The sequence below is a fragment of the Adelges cooleyi genome, unplaced genomic scaffold (assembly GCF_023614345.1).
Source record: "Adelges cooleyi isolate 19-005CV unplaced genomic scaffold, UGA_ACOO_1.1 ACOO_flye_CR_arks_rails_tigmint_CR_PRNA_30, whole genome shotgun sequence".
Classification (NCBI taxonomy): Eukaryota; Metazoa; Arthropoda; class Insecta; order Hemiptera; family Adelgidae; genus Adelges; species Adelges cooleyi.
This window is the reverse complement of record NW_026095971.1, coordinates 13,711,720-13,727,131: the sequence shown is the minus strand read 5'-3', so window position 1 is coordinate 13,727,131 and position 15,412 is coordinate 13,711,720. Positions and strand designations below refer to the sequence as shown.

General features: G+C 29.9%; 1 protein-coding gene across 4 annotated transcripts in view; it reads left to right on the top strand.

Annotated features, from left to right (window-relative positions):
* The window catches only part of LOC126838441 (sialin-like), a 146,527-nt gene that overhangs the window by 122,460 nt on the left and 8,655 nt on the right, over window positions 1-15,412 (top strand). Inside the window, exons 1-3 of one of the 4 annotated variants that reach the window (XM_050572845.1) lie at window positions 3,269-3,580; window positions 9,839-9,932; window positions 11,281-11,459. In XM_050572845.1, the coding sequence (XP_050428802.1) occupies window positions 9,866-9,932; window positions 11,281-11,459 (246 nt within the window). In that variant the 5' untranslated portion in view covers window positions 3,269-3,580; window positions 9,839-9,865. Of the gene's footprint in view, window positions 1-3,268; window positions 3,581-8,455; window positions 8,614-9,838; window positions 9,933-11,280; window positions 11,460-15,412 lie in introns of those variants that run through there. The other 3 variants (XM_050572847.1, XM_050572848.1, XM_050572849.1) reach the window with 3 other exon arrangements.

Here is a 15,412-nt window from a genome sequence, read left to right as displayed (position 1 = left end):
TCTGTAGTTCCTTAAGAATCAAACTTGGTCAAAATACTCATTTTGGTTTTAGGTATTTAGGATACATATGTTTTACACTTAACAATTGTACAATACCAATTACTCAATGGTAATATATTATACATAGTTTTATTTTGTTAAAAATCCTTATTTATGTAGAATCGAAATAATTATATTTAGCTTAGTAGGTTTTGATAGGTAAATTATCTAAGAACAACGCGGTAGCCCCTTTTATTTAAGGCGTTCGGTATAGGCAATTTTCGTAAAATCTTAATTAAATTTAAAGGTTAGGACTCCGTTGTTTTGGTAGTTAATTTTTTTTGGACTATCACAGCATCCTTGACAACGATTCAAATTTTTTTTTTTATCTTAACAGCTACACATTTTCTATTTTATTGGCTAAATAATAATCGTAAAAAAGACTTTTTTAATATTTAAATAATGAAAACTTCATCTAGGTTCTCTCGTCGGATTTATTTCATATTATTAACACAAGATTCTCTATTTATATTTTAATTCTGTATTTTTTTTTCAAGTGTATTTTAAGTTGCATTTAAGGTGGTATTAAAGTTTTCTATAAATACCGACGAGAGAACTTAGTTATAGTGATCTCTTTAACGATATCAAAGTTTGTTTTTATGACCATTTCGCTTTAACTTATACAAACATGATTTTACGATTATTTTGTAGGATATGTCTACTTGACATAAATGACATCCCACAAAAATAACTCATAACTTTTAATAATCGATTATAATATAATTGATTTATACTTAGCCACCAATTTTTTTTCCGTTGTACATTAATAAAGTTACTTAATAAAATAAAAAGATGTATGACATTTCTTAGCTTCTAAATTGATATCACAACTTTTCTATTCAATTGAGTTCCTTTTACTATGTTCTTAAGTTCAAACAAACAACAAAATATAAACATTCGAAAACTAAGGGTTTGGATGGACTTGTTTTGTTTAAAAACTAAAAAAATTATGATACTTTAATACCTATTATATTTATGTAAAATACATAAAATATATATTTTTATCTTCTTTAATATATAACATTGTCAGTTCTTAATAATAAAGGCAAATACAAAATAAATGTTTAATTCTTTTATACGTTTTTTTACTGGTTCTGTAATTATTTTTTAAGTCAAATGATCGAGAGTATAGATATGAAATTGATTTTCCAGTAAAAAAACGTATGAAACAAATCACTTAATTATAATTAATAATACAATGATATCTAAAAAAAAAACAAATAATAACCCAAGGGCAATGTTTTGGAGTATATTATACACGTATATTGATTTTTTTATTCGTAAGATAATAGCACAATACATACAAGTTATCAAACTCGTAGTTAAGTCAAGGGTTCATTGAATTTTTTAAGTCGACATTATAAAAGTGGGTTGGTTAATTTGTTTTTTTTTTTGTACTCAAACAGTTTTGATTAATCATGTTATTGAATACCACAAGGCACAAACGCTGTATCATCACAGCCGAAAATAACATTTAACAACAGTAGATATTATAATACCATCGGTTGTCATTTACTTAGGTACTTGTAAGTAGATATTGATTTTCTTCTTTTCTGTCAATATAAAATGTAGGGACATAAAAATAGGTTTAATACGTTTTTATACTTAAGAGAACGCTATGCCACCTATTTCTAAGGAATAAAGTTTGGCAATTTGTTGTAATATCTTAATCTAAAGGTTAAACTGACATGTGTAATTATTAGTTCAGTAATTAGTACTTTTTTTTAGTACTTAATTTATTTTTCGGAATATCACGGCATCTTCGACAGCGATTTAAAAAAAAATGTCATCTAAACAGATAGACTAGCTACGCAGAATGCGTTTTACTCGGTCGATAGTGATTTAAAAACACCTATTATAAAATCGAAAGATAATAATATTTTGGAAACAATATCATATCCGATTTTGAAAATAATAACGTATAAAAAAGTAATAGTTATTTAAAAAAAATTTTAATGGTATTTATTCATTTATTTAATGGTATAGTTAATTGTCTCCTAAATTTTACAATTTACACACATGCTACTATTCCAGTGATCGCATGAAACAAGTTGGATACTCCGTTGGATATTTTCGTGTTTTTTATTTTGCCATAGTCGTAGGGTTTTAAATACCTGCAGTTCACGTGTATATTACACTTTAACCCTCATCAACAAATATCCTATATTAGTGCATAGTGTTAATTACTACCAAGTCGTATGGTATATACCTATACATTTTGATATCACGAAGTGATATAAAACTTTTTTTTTTTTTTATAAGGAAAAGAAATACAATTCAGTATAATAAAAAAAAAACAATGAACTGTTTAATGAGCCAAAGTGCCCTAACATTAAAATATCTACTCAATTCTATTAGGATTTAGAGATAAGCGTAATATTTGTGCATTCAATACACTAGTGATTAGTATATTTGGTATTATAGTATTTAGTCTATGATACAGGCGAATGTCAGGTTTCCTCTTACAATGAATAACCTTGCACTACTCATTCTCAAAATTACTAAATTAAAAAATGCAAACTATAAGCTTTGGATTGAAAAACGAATAGAAGGTATTTTTTAATGTAAAAATTAATACGTGTAAAATTATACCATTTGATACTTTGAGAGGTCTGAGGGGATCAACTGAGAGGTGGCTTGACAGCTTAGTGTACCTAATCGAATTTTTCTTTTTTAATTAGACGTAATTACACTAAATGAATTTTAGTTTTTGTTTCCAATTAGCTTAAACACATTGTATGTAATTAACTTTTATATACTCTCTCAAATATAGTTTTATATTAAACATTAAATTACTGCAATTACCTACAGATTCCAGGGAACCGCCGGGGTAAAACCAAATTCGGATGGGCCCCATGCTTCAGTCTAGCGCCGCTACTGCTTGTTTTGCCTAGGGATTTGCAAATTGGAATTGGAAAAATCTAAACAAACGACATTTTAAAGATTGAATTACGTTGAATAGAATGCGATGGCAAAGTGTTTCATTGTTCATTATAAATTATAATTTTAAAATCCAAGTATAGTTATTCTTTTTTCACTCGCAATTTATTGGCTCTATTTTCGCAATTTTTTGTGTACCGACAATACCGACTGGCTGCCGTCAACATTTTGAGCGAAAAAAAATCAGCTGCTCGTGCCGCACACCTGTAGAGGAAGCGTTGCGTATACCCCACAACGGCCAACTTACCGCGGACACGGGACAGCATTGGTATAATAGTAACCGGTATAATAGTTGCGTACCTACCGGCGCCGAGTATGTCCGATTAGGGGTCCACATTGCGCTTCGGCCGTCCGTCCGTCATATTATCGTCTAACGCTGATCGTAACCGACGCGAAACACGTGTGTCGTCCGTCGGTCACTGTCAGACGTTATCGTTGTTCGTTGTTGAGCGCGTTCTGAGTTTATTATTATTTGTTTTTATTGTTGAACGATTTTAATATTTGTAAAAATATGTTTTTTTTATTGTGACGAGTTCAACTTTTTTTATTTTTGGACGGAACCCGCAATAAACGAACGATTGGAAAGGAGCTAACGTTACCGGTGAGTCCTAGATAAATCATTTTGTAAATAAAACTACCCACTAACCAGGAATAATAATACTAAATCTATGTTTAAAGTGTTTAAAATAATAGTATATTTTTGTATATAGTGTTTTATTATCATTTTTATATGGCTGATTTCGTCTCCCCCATTTTTAATAAATTAATAATTTGAAATATACGAATTATCACTTTTTTATCGGGAATCCACGTGTTGGCGATTTCAATATAACTTCAACTCCTGTTCATCGTTGATTGAAAATAGTTACACATAAATAAACAATGGTTACAGCTTTTTTGTAAATAATATTATTGTTTATTACTTATTTAGTGAGAAAACTAAGAATTGCAAACACAACCCATTGCTTAGAATTTAGATGATCTCAATGAAAACCTGTTTAGTTAATATGAAAAATGTTGTGAAAAGACTTTTAAAATATTTTTTTTGTTGCCACAAGTCGTTTATAGATTTCAAACACATATTTTTTTAACTTATCCTCCGCTATGGCTCATTTAATATGAATTATGCGGGAACCTTACCACATGGAGGGTGTTCTGTTACACGATACAACTACTCATTTTAAAGAGCATACAAAGCGCTCATACGAGTATATGCATAGGATTTTGACAAAAATATTAGGTAGTTGACCGATTAATAGCACTATTAAGTAGCCATGGGTCACTTTTTTTTAGTGTCTCGCTCAAACTTGGATATATTATATTTCGCCAACACAGCAATTTAAAAATATTATTATTATTTTCCAAATACTTTTTTTTGAGGTCTAATGTGTAAATGTGTTATGTAATATATGTGTTTAATACTTTAAAATAATTTATAAATATTTTTAAAAATTAATTTTTTTTTAAATATTACTGAAACATGGTAGTTAATATCCTATTAAAAAAAACGACGACACGTGGCAATCATTATTAAATATTATATTTTTCAATAAAATACTATTTAAAAATTATTTTTAAACATTTTGCCGTGTTGGCAGTTGTGTAACTAAAGATTTGAAAATTTTAGGTATAATATATGTATTTATCTCATTGGAGGAAATACTAGCCTAACATTAACTCACCAATAAAAAAAGACTGGTGTCAAAACTGTTAAGTATATTGAAGACAACTGAGATGCAAGTTAAAAACCTCTAACTTAAGCTTGCCTAAGAAACCAGTGAAAGTGCTTGGAAACAGCATACTGATTATTTTAAGTTTTATTTAAAACAAAAAAACCGGATTAATTTTCTATTAAAAAACCATTACCGTTTACGTTATTGCCGTGATGTCAATTTTTAAAAATTGTTTTCCAATTTTCCCTAGTTTGATACGTTTTTTATACATTGAGATATTATTGAATTGAAAAACATTCACCGGGTCGTATCGACGTACAACAATAGTCCATAACCGACGGTTGAAAAATGAGAATGACACGTCGTTAAAAACTTTTAAATGATATAACACGAATAGTGAATACGATGTAGATACTATATGTGTTTTGGCTCGAGCTGGCAAAGAAATCTTGTTTTATTAAAACCAACGTTAGTATATAATACACAATCGTGTTTTGGTTTACAACATTGTCATTTGTATTCAAAATTACAATCACAAAAATAATACTGCAGACGGTTTATTCTGTTAGGAAGAAATCAATATGTACAAACTTATTTTAATTCTTCTTCTTTTCGTGTCCGGTCATAGTAGCATTATCATTTATAGAAGAAGTTAAACTTCCCATCCCAGTAATTTGCCAACCATATGGCATTGTCATTCACGTCTTCACTTATGGTTTATAATTTTGCTATTTTTTTTTTGTAATTTAATTTTACATTAAAAATGTTTTATTTCGCTCGATTGCCATTTATGTTTTAAGAAACAAAAAATAGACAATCGTGACAATGATGGCAGTCAGAAATTATGTATTTAAAAGTATATTTTACGGGCTTGTAATAAAAGATTGTAAAAATATTCATGATTGTAATAATAATTTAAAAGTGTTTGTAATATGATGACCCTAAAAAACCAAGTGGTTTTATTCTAGCGATGGGAACGATCACTGAGGAGAAGACAGACAATAGCGTGTAAATCTGCTGCAGATGTGCGCTTTAATAACAATAAGAAAAGTCATTTCTCTGGGGATCTGGTGCATACCTAATACATACGTACATCGGTATTATTTATTATCTTATGTCATTTGAATTGTATGTACTTGAAACCAGTCGAACATAGGCGCAATTTCAATTTTTAACTTGGGGGGGGGGGCTGAAATTTTTTTTAAATTACATATATAAGTAAATATATTTTTTTATTTAAAAATTGTATGCATAACCTAATTTTTTGGTGGGGCTATTTCTAGCATTGAGGGGGCTAAGTCCACCCTAGCTCCCCCGTATTTGCGCCTATGCAGTTGAAAAAAATCTTGCAGCCATCATGAATTTCGTTGGCAATTTTTGTTGTTTTAATATTATATGTGTATGTGTATTCTATTCAGTCGTCGACGGGTGAGGTAACGCCCTTCGCTCTATAATAACCGTACCTACATAATATTAATCTGTAAAATTGGACCATAGGAAGTAGAATGAGTCAAGAGCAAAGTCTCTCTAATGTGTCATCTTTGTCTGAATTTTTTCTCGCGGAAAAAAATTGATTCTGAAACTATTTGATTCTACCGTTTATTTAAAACGCAATGATGTTATATGAAAATTAATTGGATAATGTAAAACAAATTAAAATAACGCCTACTGTAGACCATATATTTGGACGAGAGTAGGGATTTCCATGTAAAATCCAAATTAACTACTATTATGTATTTATGTATGAATAATAATTATTGTATCGACACTCATTCGTTATTAACCCAAAAAACTGTAATATGAGCAAGCTTGTTAAAAAACAACTATTTCCTTTTTACGAACACGCAAAACAATAATGAGGCAAACCGTTACTTATTAAAATGTACACGAACATATAATTGTTGTTACGTTTTCTTTTAATATACATAAAAATAGTAGCTAAGTATTTTAGCTAGTTGGCCAAAAAAAATTATGAGTATGTTACTTTTGTTAAAGGGCTAAAATCAAAATGTTTTTCATGACATTAACTGGCTTATTACCTAAAACGGGATAGACCTAGTGGTCATTTGCCCACCAGATGACAAATATCAATGAGGTTAAGGCCCAACTGTCGTCGTAAATAAGTCGATCATTATAAACGGGCATGGCTGTTTTCCGCCAAAACCGTACCTTTCCCTTTTGCGCCAAAAAAGATTTCGTCTGATTCCATTTTCCGCCAAATATAAAATCGAATTTAAATTAGTCGATGAATTAAGTTTAAGATTATAACACAGGCCACAGCGTGCTATAATAATATGTTTAATGCACAACAACACAAAAGTTTAAATATATTTATAACACAAATTTCCTTATTTTACACTAGTAGGTACATACAAGTTATCTACAACACATTTTATACATTTAACATATTTTCAAAAAAATTGTTTTGTTAAATTGTCTATGATTAGTTTTAAAGACTTAAATTTAATATGATTAGTCATATATCTATATACCTCATTTAAAAAAATTAACTAAAATGATTATGTAAAGTTTTTTTTTTTTTTAAAGTTCTTTTAATCGTTTGTTGAGACAAAACTTAGAAACGATTTTACTTTAATAAAGAAAAACACTAAAATATTGTTTTCCACTAGGCTTAGTTTTTAAATTTTGAACATTATTGGAAAAATAACATAAAGTATAGAACAATTAAAAATAATTGTTTGTTATATCTCTAGTTGTTTTAGACATTTTTTTCTTATATTTCAAAAAAATAAAAAAACGATAGAGTTGCTACTCCAGTAAATCTGTTCGTAGGAAAACCTCCCCTCCCCCAAAAAAAACATCATTATAAAATCAAACGTTTTTTAGATTTTTTATCGAAGATAAAATATATTAACGGGATGCTGGATGGTTAGGTTATCTACCATTATAAAACCATGTTACACTGTACGGTTTATGGTATTCGACGAAGATGAGAAAAACGAAAAAAAAAGTTTAATATTTATCTCGATTTCCGTTAGCATAATATTGAAGCATACTTCTAATTTATAATTTTGAGTTCTTTATTTATCGTAGATAAAATAAATTAGTATTTTTGGGGTTTTCGGATCCCAGATGTTGTTTTTAACGTTATATTCGTATGATAATTTACATAATTGCTCCGACAGCACATACTACGGTGCGGCGTGACGTTGACCGTTTTGAGGCTTCAATAAATTAAAACGGGACAGTAAACAGTGTAGCGGCCAAAGAGCCATTTATTCGATCGAGTTTTACATTTTTTTATAACCAGGGTGGGATATTTTCAGTCCTAACCTAAACGACCGGGTCAAAATATGATCACCTACACTCTTCGTTTATTATTCAAATGCATGCAAACCGTATCGCGGTTCCGATGCACGCAACCCTACGATATTTTACCGACTTTATCCCCACCGATTAATGTAATTCTCTATACAAACACACGTCATCGTGCTTTACGGTAGGATCGATGGTTGACCCGATTTCCGTCGTATTCTTATGACCGAATAACGTTGTCTAACCAAGTTTACCGTGAACTTAAACAATCGACTTCGGTCAAAATCCGAGCAGAAGTCACGTGCTCCGTTACTGTAAAAATGAAAACTGAGATTGCAGAGCGGGAGAGGTTACAAGGCAGAAGCCATTCTTAATTTTACAGCTAAAAATAATTTGTTCGCGCTGGTCACTGACGAGTATGTGATCTTTACTACCTACTCTCATCTGATGCAAGGTTTCTCTCTGTTTGAACATTATTATTATTTTTTTTAGATTTTCATGAATTCCGAATGTTTTAATAAAAAATGAGCTATTATACAAAACAGTCTCGCGTCGAAGATCAAATCTAAAAATTATTATTTTTGAACTAACGAAATGACATAGACTGTAATGGAAACAAATATGTCACGCATGAAGTAAACTAACCCAACCTAACACAGCCCGTTACACATGTCAACAAGTATATGTAAATATGTCATGTCAATGAAGATGTATGTTGGGAAATTTGAACCTACCTAGGGAATCCGTACCTATTTTGCTTATCGACAGTGTCAGATTATGCATCTGACAATATCGATTTTTTTTGCTAATGAGATCTTAAATATATAGTGAGGTACGGTTTATCGTTTATGTATCGTATTCATTTGCTTTGTAATTAAGAAACGAGCTTAATATAAAAGGTAACTTTTGGGAAATACAATTATCGTAAATATTTCGGTTTTTGGGAAAGATGATAGGAAAGAAGGAGGTAGGTAATTTTTGTTAAACTCGAGAATTAAAGTATTCAAACAAGTAATTTCCAGTGGCTTACACATGCCTGGTCGACACTGGTCACTGATGTTTTTAATTATTAAACCTAGAACAGCTAAAATACATGTATTTATTTTTAAATGGATTTGTTATTTAATGTTCGTTTAGCTGACACTTGATGGTTTGTCAAATATAGTAAAAAGCACCGTTTCGTTAAATATGTTATTTAATGTTTTTATTGCATAACAATAGAGTGTTATTTTTTATTAATACACTTTTGAGTAAATCGATTTGGAATTACTCTTTTTTTAATCCTTATCGTTTTTATTGGAAGGTAAATGTTATACTGTGGTGTAATATACATGAATTTGCATGCATCTACACACATTGGAGTACTTAATTTCTCTGAACATAAAATAAACCGTTTAGCTACTTGTCATAATTAGTTTTGGAAGGGCATTTTTCTGATTTTTATATGACAAACTAAATAACCAGGCATGATTGCTAGATAATACTGCGCAAGATAATTGCCTCAGACTTGGATAAATAAGTATATTACCGTGTTCATTTTTTATTATGTCATAACATCTTCCATGACTGGGAAAAACGCTTGCAAGTGCAGGAAAAGTTCATTATTTAGCAATCGTGCCTGTTTATTTAGACATGGTTTTTATATTAATATATATTATTTTCTTATTATTATTGTTGTTGATCTAACATTCATTTTTAAGGTTAACTGATAATATGCCGTATTTTCCCGTTTCCGAATAACGTTACTAGGTGTAATATTACTTACTGTAGTATTACATCTTAATCACTGTTCTAATTATGACGTTTCTGGCTGGACTACCGTCCACTAATAATAATTACAACCGATTTTGAAATAGTTCAATTAACAACATTTCTTTTACGGAAGAATAATAATTAAGTGTTTTTTTCAGGCATTTAATTCTAAAAAAAAAAACAGAATGTCTGAAAAAGAGAAAAAAGAAGTCGAACTTAACGTCCAAACGGGACTGGTCATAAAAGAAACCCGTGAGTACACAATACCTACATGTTACAAAAATGTCTAACATGGAAATACCCGATATGTCATTGTGGATTATTATGAACCCATTGTCCATATAATTAACATTAATGGTTTTTATTGTATGTAAAGATACGCACTCCGATTCTCTCCCCCCCCCCCCAAAGTTATGTTTTCATAATCATAATTTAGTTTTTTAAATAATGGTTTATAAATTAATGCTAACATAAAATTATCGATAAGTGTACAATTCTGTTAATATATGATGAATTAAAATTAGGGTTAGCTCCGGTTGGAATTGTTTAGACCGGTGCAAACCTGTTATGATTAGGGCGGGCGCGGTTTATCACATGAATTGCTTCATGCAAAAGAACCTAAGTCACCATTTTATCAAAAACGTGATTATTACAGATTCGTTATCACTTTCGATAACGCACACGACACGACGCAACGATTCATGTTAAAACGGCTTTAGTCCCATTATTATAACCCATTGTAAACAAGCATCTTAAATATCAAATAACATATAATCTTATACAACGTATCAAAAGTTTTTTAAAATTTTTTCAAAACTTTTAAGTTAAGGGTAAGGCCTTTTTTGCATGAAGCGATTCACATAACTTTATAACCTGTAGTTACTAGATTACCTAGTTATTAGATAATGTATTTTGTACATTATTATATTCAATACAATAACGAGTATATTTAAATAACGAAATTTATTCATTAATAGTTTGCATTCGTTAAGATTATGTAGTAAACCTAGTATATTGTTTCAATTAAAATAAACAAAATATATATTTATTATAAAAATATAGTATAAATAATTGTACACTAATAAAACAACATACTATTTTTATTAATCATACTCCTTATATATTTTTAAAACTTTTAAATTGATTTAATGTTATCAATTAGGTGATTGTATAATAATTGTTTAAAAGTTTTAATTTTTCTGACTTTTATTAATTCAATTATATGTGTATAAATGCCCACTACTTAAACTTGTAATTACTTTATATATTAATTGAATAGTTCGTTTCAAAGAAATATGGGGTAAAAGTTAAAAAATGAATATCGTATTACATAAATCTAGTACTCGATTTTAAATTCAAATAAATCATTTGCACGTCGAATCATCGTAGTACGATATTAAAATATAATTATGTTGTCTTGTTTATCGATTATTGTAACTTTCACTTATTGACGTAGATCATAATACAGAAAATATTCATCTAAACTAAGACAAGTATTCAGTGTATTTATTTTGTAATTTTATACGCCACAATATTATAATGATTTATTTTTGTATATTACATTTTTAGAATTATTTTATAATAAAATATTTCGCTTTAGGGACGATGTCGTGCACAAGAATACTCAATTTGATGGTTTTGATCGGGTTTATGGTAAACTACATGCTCCGGGTCAATTTCACCATCGCCATCGTTGATATGGTGCCTAGCAAGAATGACAATATTACCGCATCGCCGATAAGCTATTTGCCATCGTCTCTTCAGCAAAACGGCACCAACGTAAGTTCACAGTATATTATTTGTTCGGTAGTGTAATAATACACTTATGTCATTCGATAGCAGTAACATGCAACAGTCACCCCAATTCATTTGTCAGGGCGTGCCTCGAGTGCGTGTATTGAATCCGGGCCGGGCGTCACCTTACACAAACCCAGTGAAATCAACGGATACTGACCAATATCAATTGGATTTTTTTCATTTACCAAGTAGGAAATTTTTGACATTTTCCCGTGTCGACATGCTAGAAGTCCTTGAATTTGATTTCACTTAGATATTGGGTACGACCAAAAAACAAAATTCTGTTGTCGACCACAATAATCACATGCCCCTTTGGCACCGCCGTCCGTTTGGACTCGGACCAAAATCGTGAAAACATTGAATTTTATAACATGTTGCACGTCAGCTGATCTATTTGTGTCGCCGACACCGCAGATCGTTTAAGTTCTTAAATTTCGTCGGTAATCCTTCGATCTCGTTAAAAATGTGATCAAATCTCAAAAAGAACTAGGGCGATTAATGGAGGTTATCCTAAAATTTAAGCCCTCAGTAGGCTTTTTTTTGGGGGGGGGGAGTTTGTAATTACGAAGTCGGTAATTTAGACTTCAGCTCACTAAAATCATGTTTAGATAATCAACACTGGATTATTACAATTATTAGCCGTGTTTTGTAAACGTACAATTCTACTGCACTTGTTATAAGAGATTTGTAAAAAATTTAAGTTTATTATGAATATGTTTTATTTACAATGAAATATCTTAGTGAAAAATATAGCATAATTATGTATTACAAAGCAATATTTTTTTTAAAAATGTAGAGAAATATACATGGGGTTGTTCATTTAACCTAATACATATGAACTGTAGCCCATATTTATTATATTAGCTTTATTGTTTTGGAGGTTCCGAAGTGCCGCCACTTAGTATGATTTCTCGTACTAGTGGTATTAAAATATTATTTTTATCAAATCGTCATGACAATAAAATTGCTGACGAAATAAACTTATTTATCGTTAATCAGAGAGGAAAACCTATGCACAAATGTAATAAAAGCTCATAGTTCTATGCGTAATGGGGCAACAGTTTTTGTTTTTTATTATTTTGCGTTTTCTATGGGTAGCTCGTGTGCGTTTGCCGTACAATTCAAAGAAACCTTGGACTTTACATTGGCCTGTACAACGAGTAGTTGTGTTTCCGATAAAGCAATAGACAAATGCGCGTTTGGTCCACTAAAAATAACATTAAACATTTTAACGAGGCACAATGTTATTAGTATAAAGTAAAAAATCGAGCACGCTGACGCGTTTATTGATTGGGAATATTAGGTACTTCACTTGCGCGGTGAATTTGGGCGAAATTGTATTATGTACATAATATTATTGTAAGACAACATAGTTTTTGTTATGGGAAAACGGCGTTGAAACCTTTTTGATGAAACAAACGCTAATTAAAACATCTGCTGAAACCAAAGAACTTTGGAACTCAAACGTGTTTTTGGAACAAAATATTCAGTGTATGTTATCGAGTAGTGTATATGTAATACGTATGCACATGCATAATACACTTGCCTACAGATAGAAAAAGAGGAGGAGTTATGTCTGACTTATGTGTTAACATTTCAACGAGAAAACGCAGAAAAAGAAGGGGAATATGTTAAAAGTGCAGAGTTGCAATAATCATGGTCCTTTGACCTTGGCAAACGAAATGAAATTTTTAATTCTATTTTTGTTTTTATATATATTGCACTACTGTCATGTTTATAAATACATAATGATCATCGTCATGATTATTGTATAATTATTGTCATAATGTTTTAAAGGCTCGGTACAAACTACAAACATTTAAAAATTACCTATGATAAATTTATCATTTCATTATCATTTATCATTTAAAATAATAATATGTTTTATACGTTACAAAATGTAATAGTATGGTTTAAATTAAAAAAAACTAGAATAATATAAAATTAAATATTTAAATTGTATATTCACAGATAACCGTTTTGTTGTATACAAGATGCTATAATTCCATGTTAGTTATATCGTAATAACATTTAAAAAAACATGTTCTTTAACTATGTCTGTGCCGTGAAAATAACAAATTATATCATAACGGAATCTATATAGAAACTTGTTGATGTTTGTTGGTTAGTCTTTAATTAAAAATAATTCCCATGTGATCTGGAAAAATATTGCAAGGTTAGTCGAGTTTTTATCTTAGAGTGTGAAACATCGGTAAGAAACATTATATATGTAATTACTGTTGCCTAGAGTATTAAAATATCCAGTCATTTATCCAATCTAATTTATTCACGGCCAATTTACATATCAAAGAACACCTCGCCATAAATACATACCTAGCATAATACTCTTTATTTGCGTCATTATATGAACAGTGGTTTCCTGTATTATTATGTTTACAACATTCATAAAATCAGTTGCAATCGTTAATCGGTTGTGATTTCAGACAAATCAATCAGGTGTAGTATTAAGAATCAATTTTTTAATTATTATCTTATTTCACTGTATTATACGGAATACCATTACGAATTCTTAGTAAAAATGTTTTGGCGGTACAACGGTAGACACAACTGTCATTGAATATTAGTTTTAAAACTAAAATAATCCCGAGTAGTTGGCGTTTCACTCGTTACTCGTATATAGTATATACCATATACGGTATACCTTACCTAACCCTATGAACATCATCAGTTAAGTTCACTGTATTTTTGTTTTAAGGAATTCGCCGAGTAATACAGTACAGTAACTGGTCCAGACACACACAAAACATAAAATAAAACACATATTGTAAAAACAATCTTTTCAGCTACGCAAATTTTAAAATACCTTTATTGATATTAGATATTTAAAAGCATTTCAATTAGAGTTTCAAAAATTCGCTTATTATTATTCACATTCGAATTAGACTACAATGTTAAGCCAATTGTTTTACTTTCAAAGTGTAAACTTCTTCTTTTGTAAGGGATTGAATTAGTATTATAAAAAGTAGCAACACGCTGAAGTCACGTATGTGTTATCACGGTGTACATAATGTGTACCTGTACGTGTTTCTGAACATTTTCACTGTGTTGTGACTTGTGATTATTATTTTTGTTGGCTAGTAAATGTTTATGTCCGCGAGAGATTTGTTTGTTAGTAGGTATCATAGTGTTGACATAGTGGACGTAGATGGTTATCCCCCTCAGGCGATCCACTATTAAAGAAAACTTACTATATTATCACAATAGTAATTAAACTATAACTATAGCATAATAACTACCATTCACCATAGAAAAAATACTATAAAAACTTTCGGTAAAATAATAGTTGAATCGTTACAGCTTTGATGTCCAACGAAAATATAGGTCACGTACCCCACCCCTCACCCGGTTATTATATAAAAACATGATTTAATTATTATTATTAGATTTGTGGCTAATTTGTGTTTAGGTACATGATAACATTTAATTAACGAGTAGTTTAAGAAGTTTTTTAACAACAAAATTGGTTGTGTGCTAATTATCTGCAGATGTATAACACATTAATTTTCAATATTTTTACTTGATTAGCCTCAAGGTCTTAATATATAAACGATTGAATACTTTGATCAAAATAATACCACATAGTGTTATTATAAAACAAAACGATAAGCCATGCGTGTTAGCCTGTAAATTTAAATAATATAAACTGTAAATATAAAATAATAAATATTTACTATACATGTGAACACTGTGGACAATGTGATAAGCTCAACAATTATTATGTTATTTTTAAATGTATTTTTTTATAAATCTGTTATGGTCTCTAAAGTTGCAAAAATAAAATAATCGCTGCCAAATCATATAACTTCCTCTTCCTTTTTTGAAATTTAAATATTAATTAGGTTTTTGGATATAAGTTTGACTGATAATAGCAATAATAGTCATAACTCATAACGTTTACAATTATTGAGCTAGAG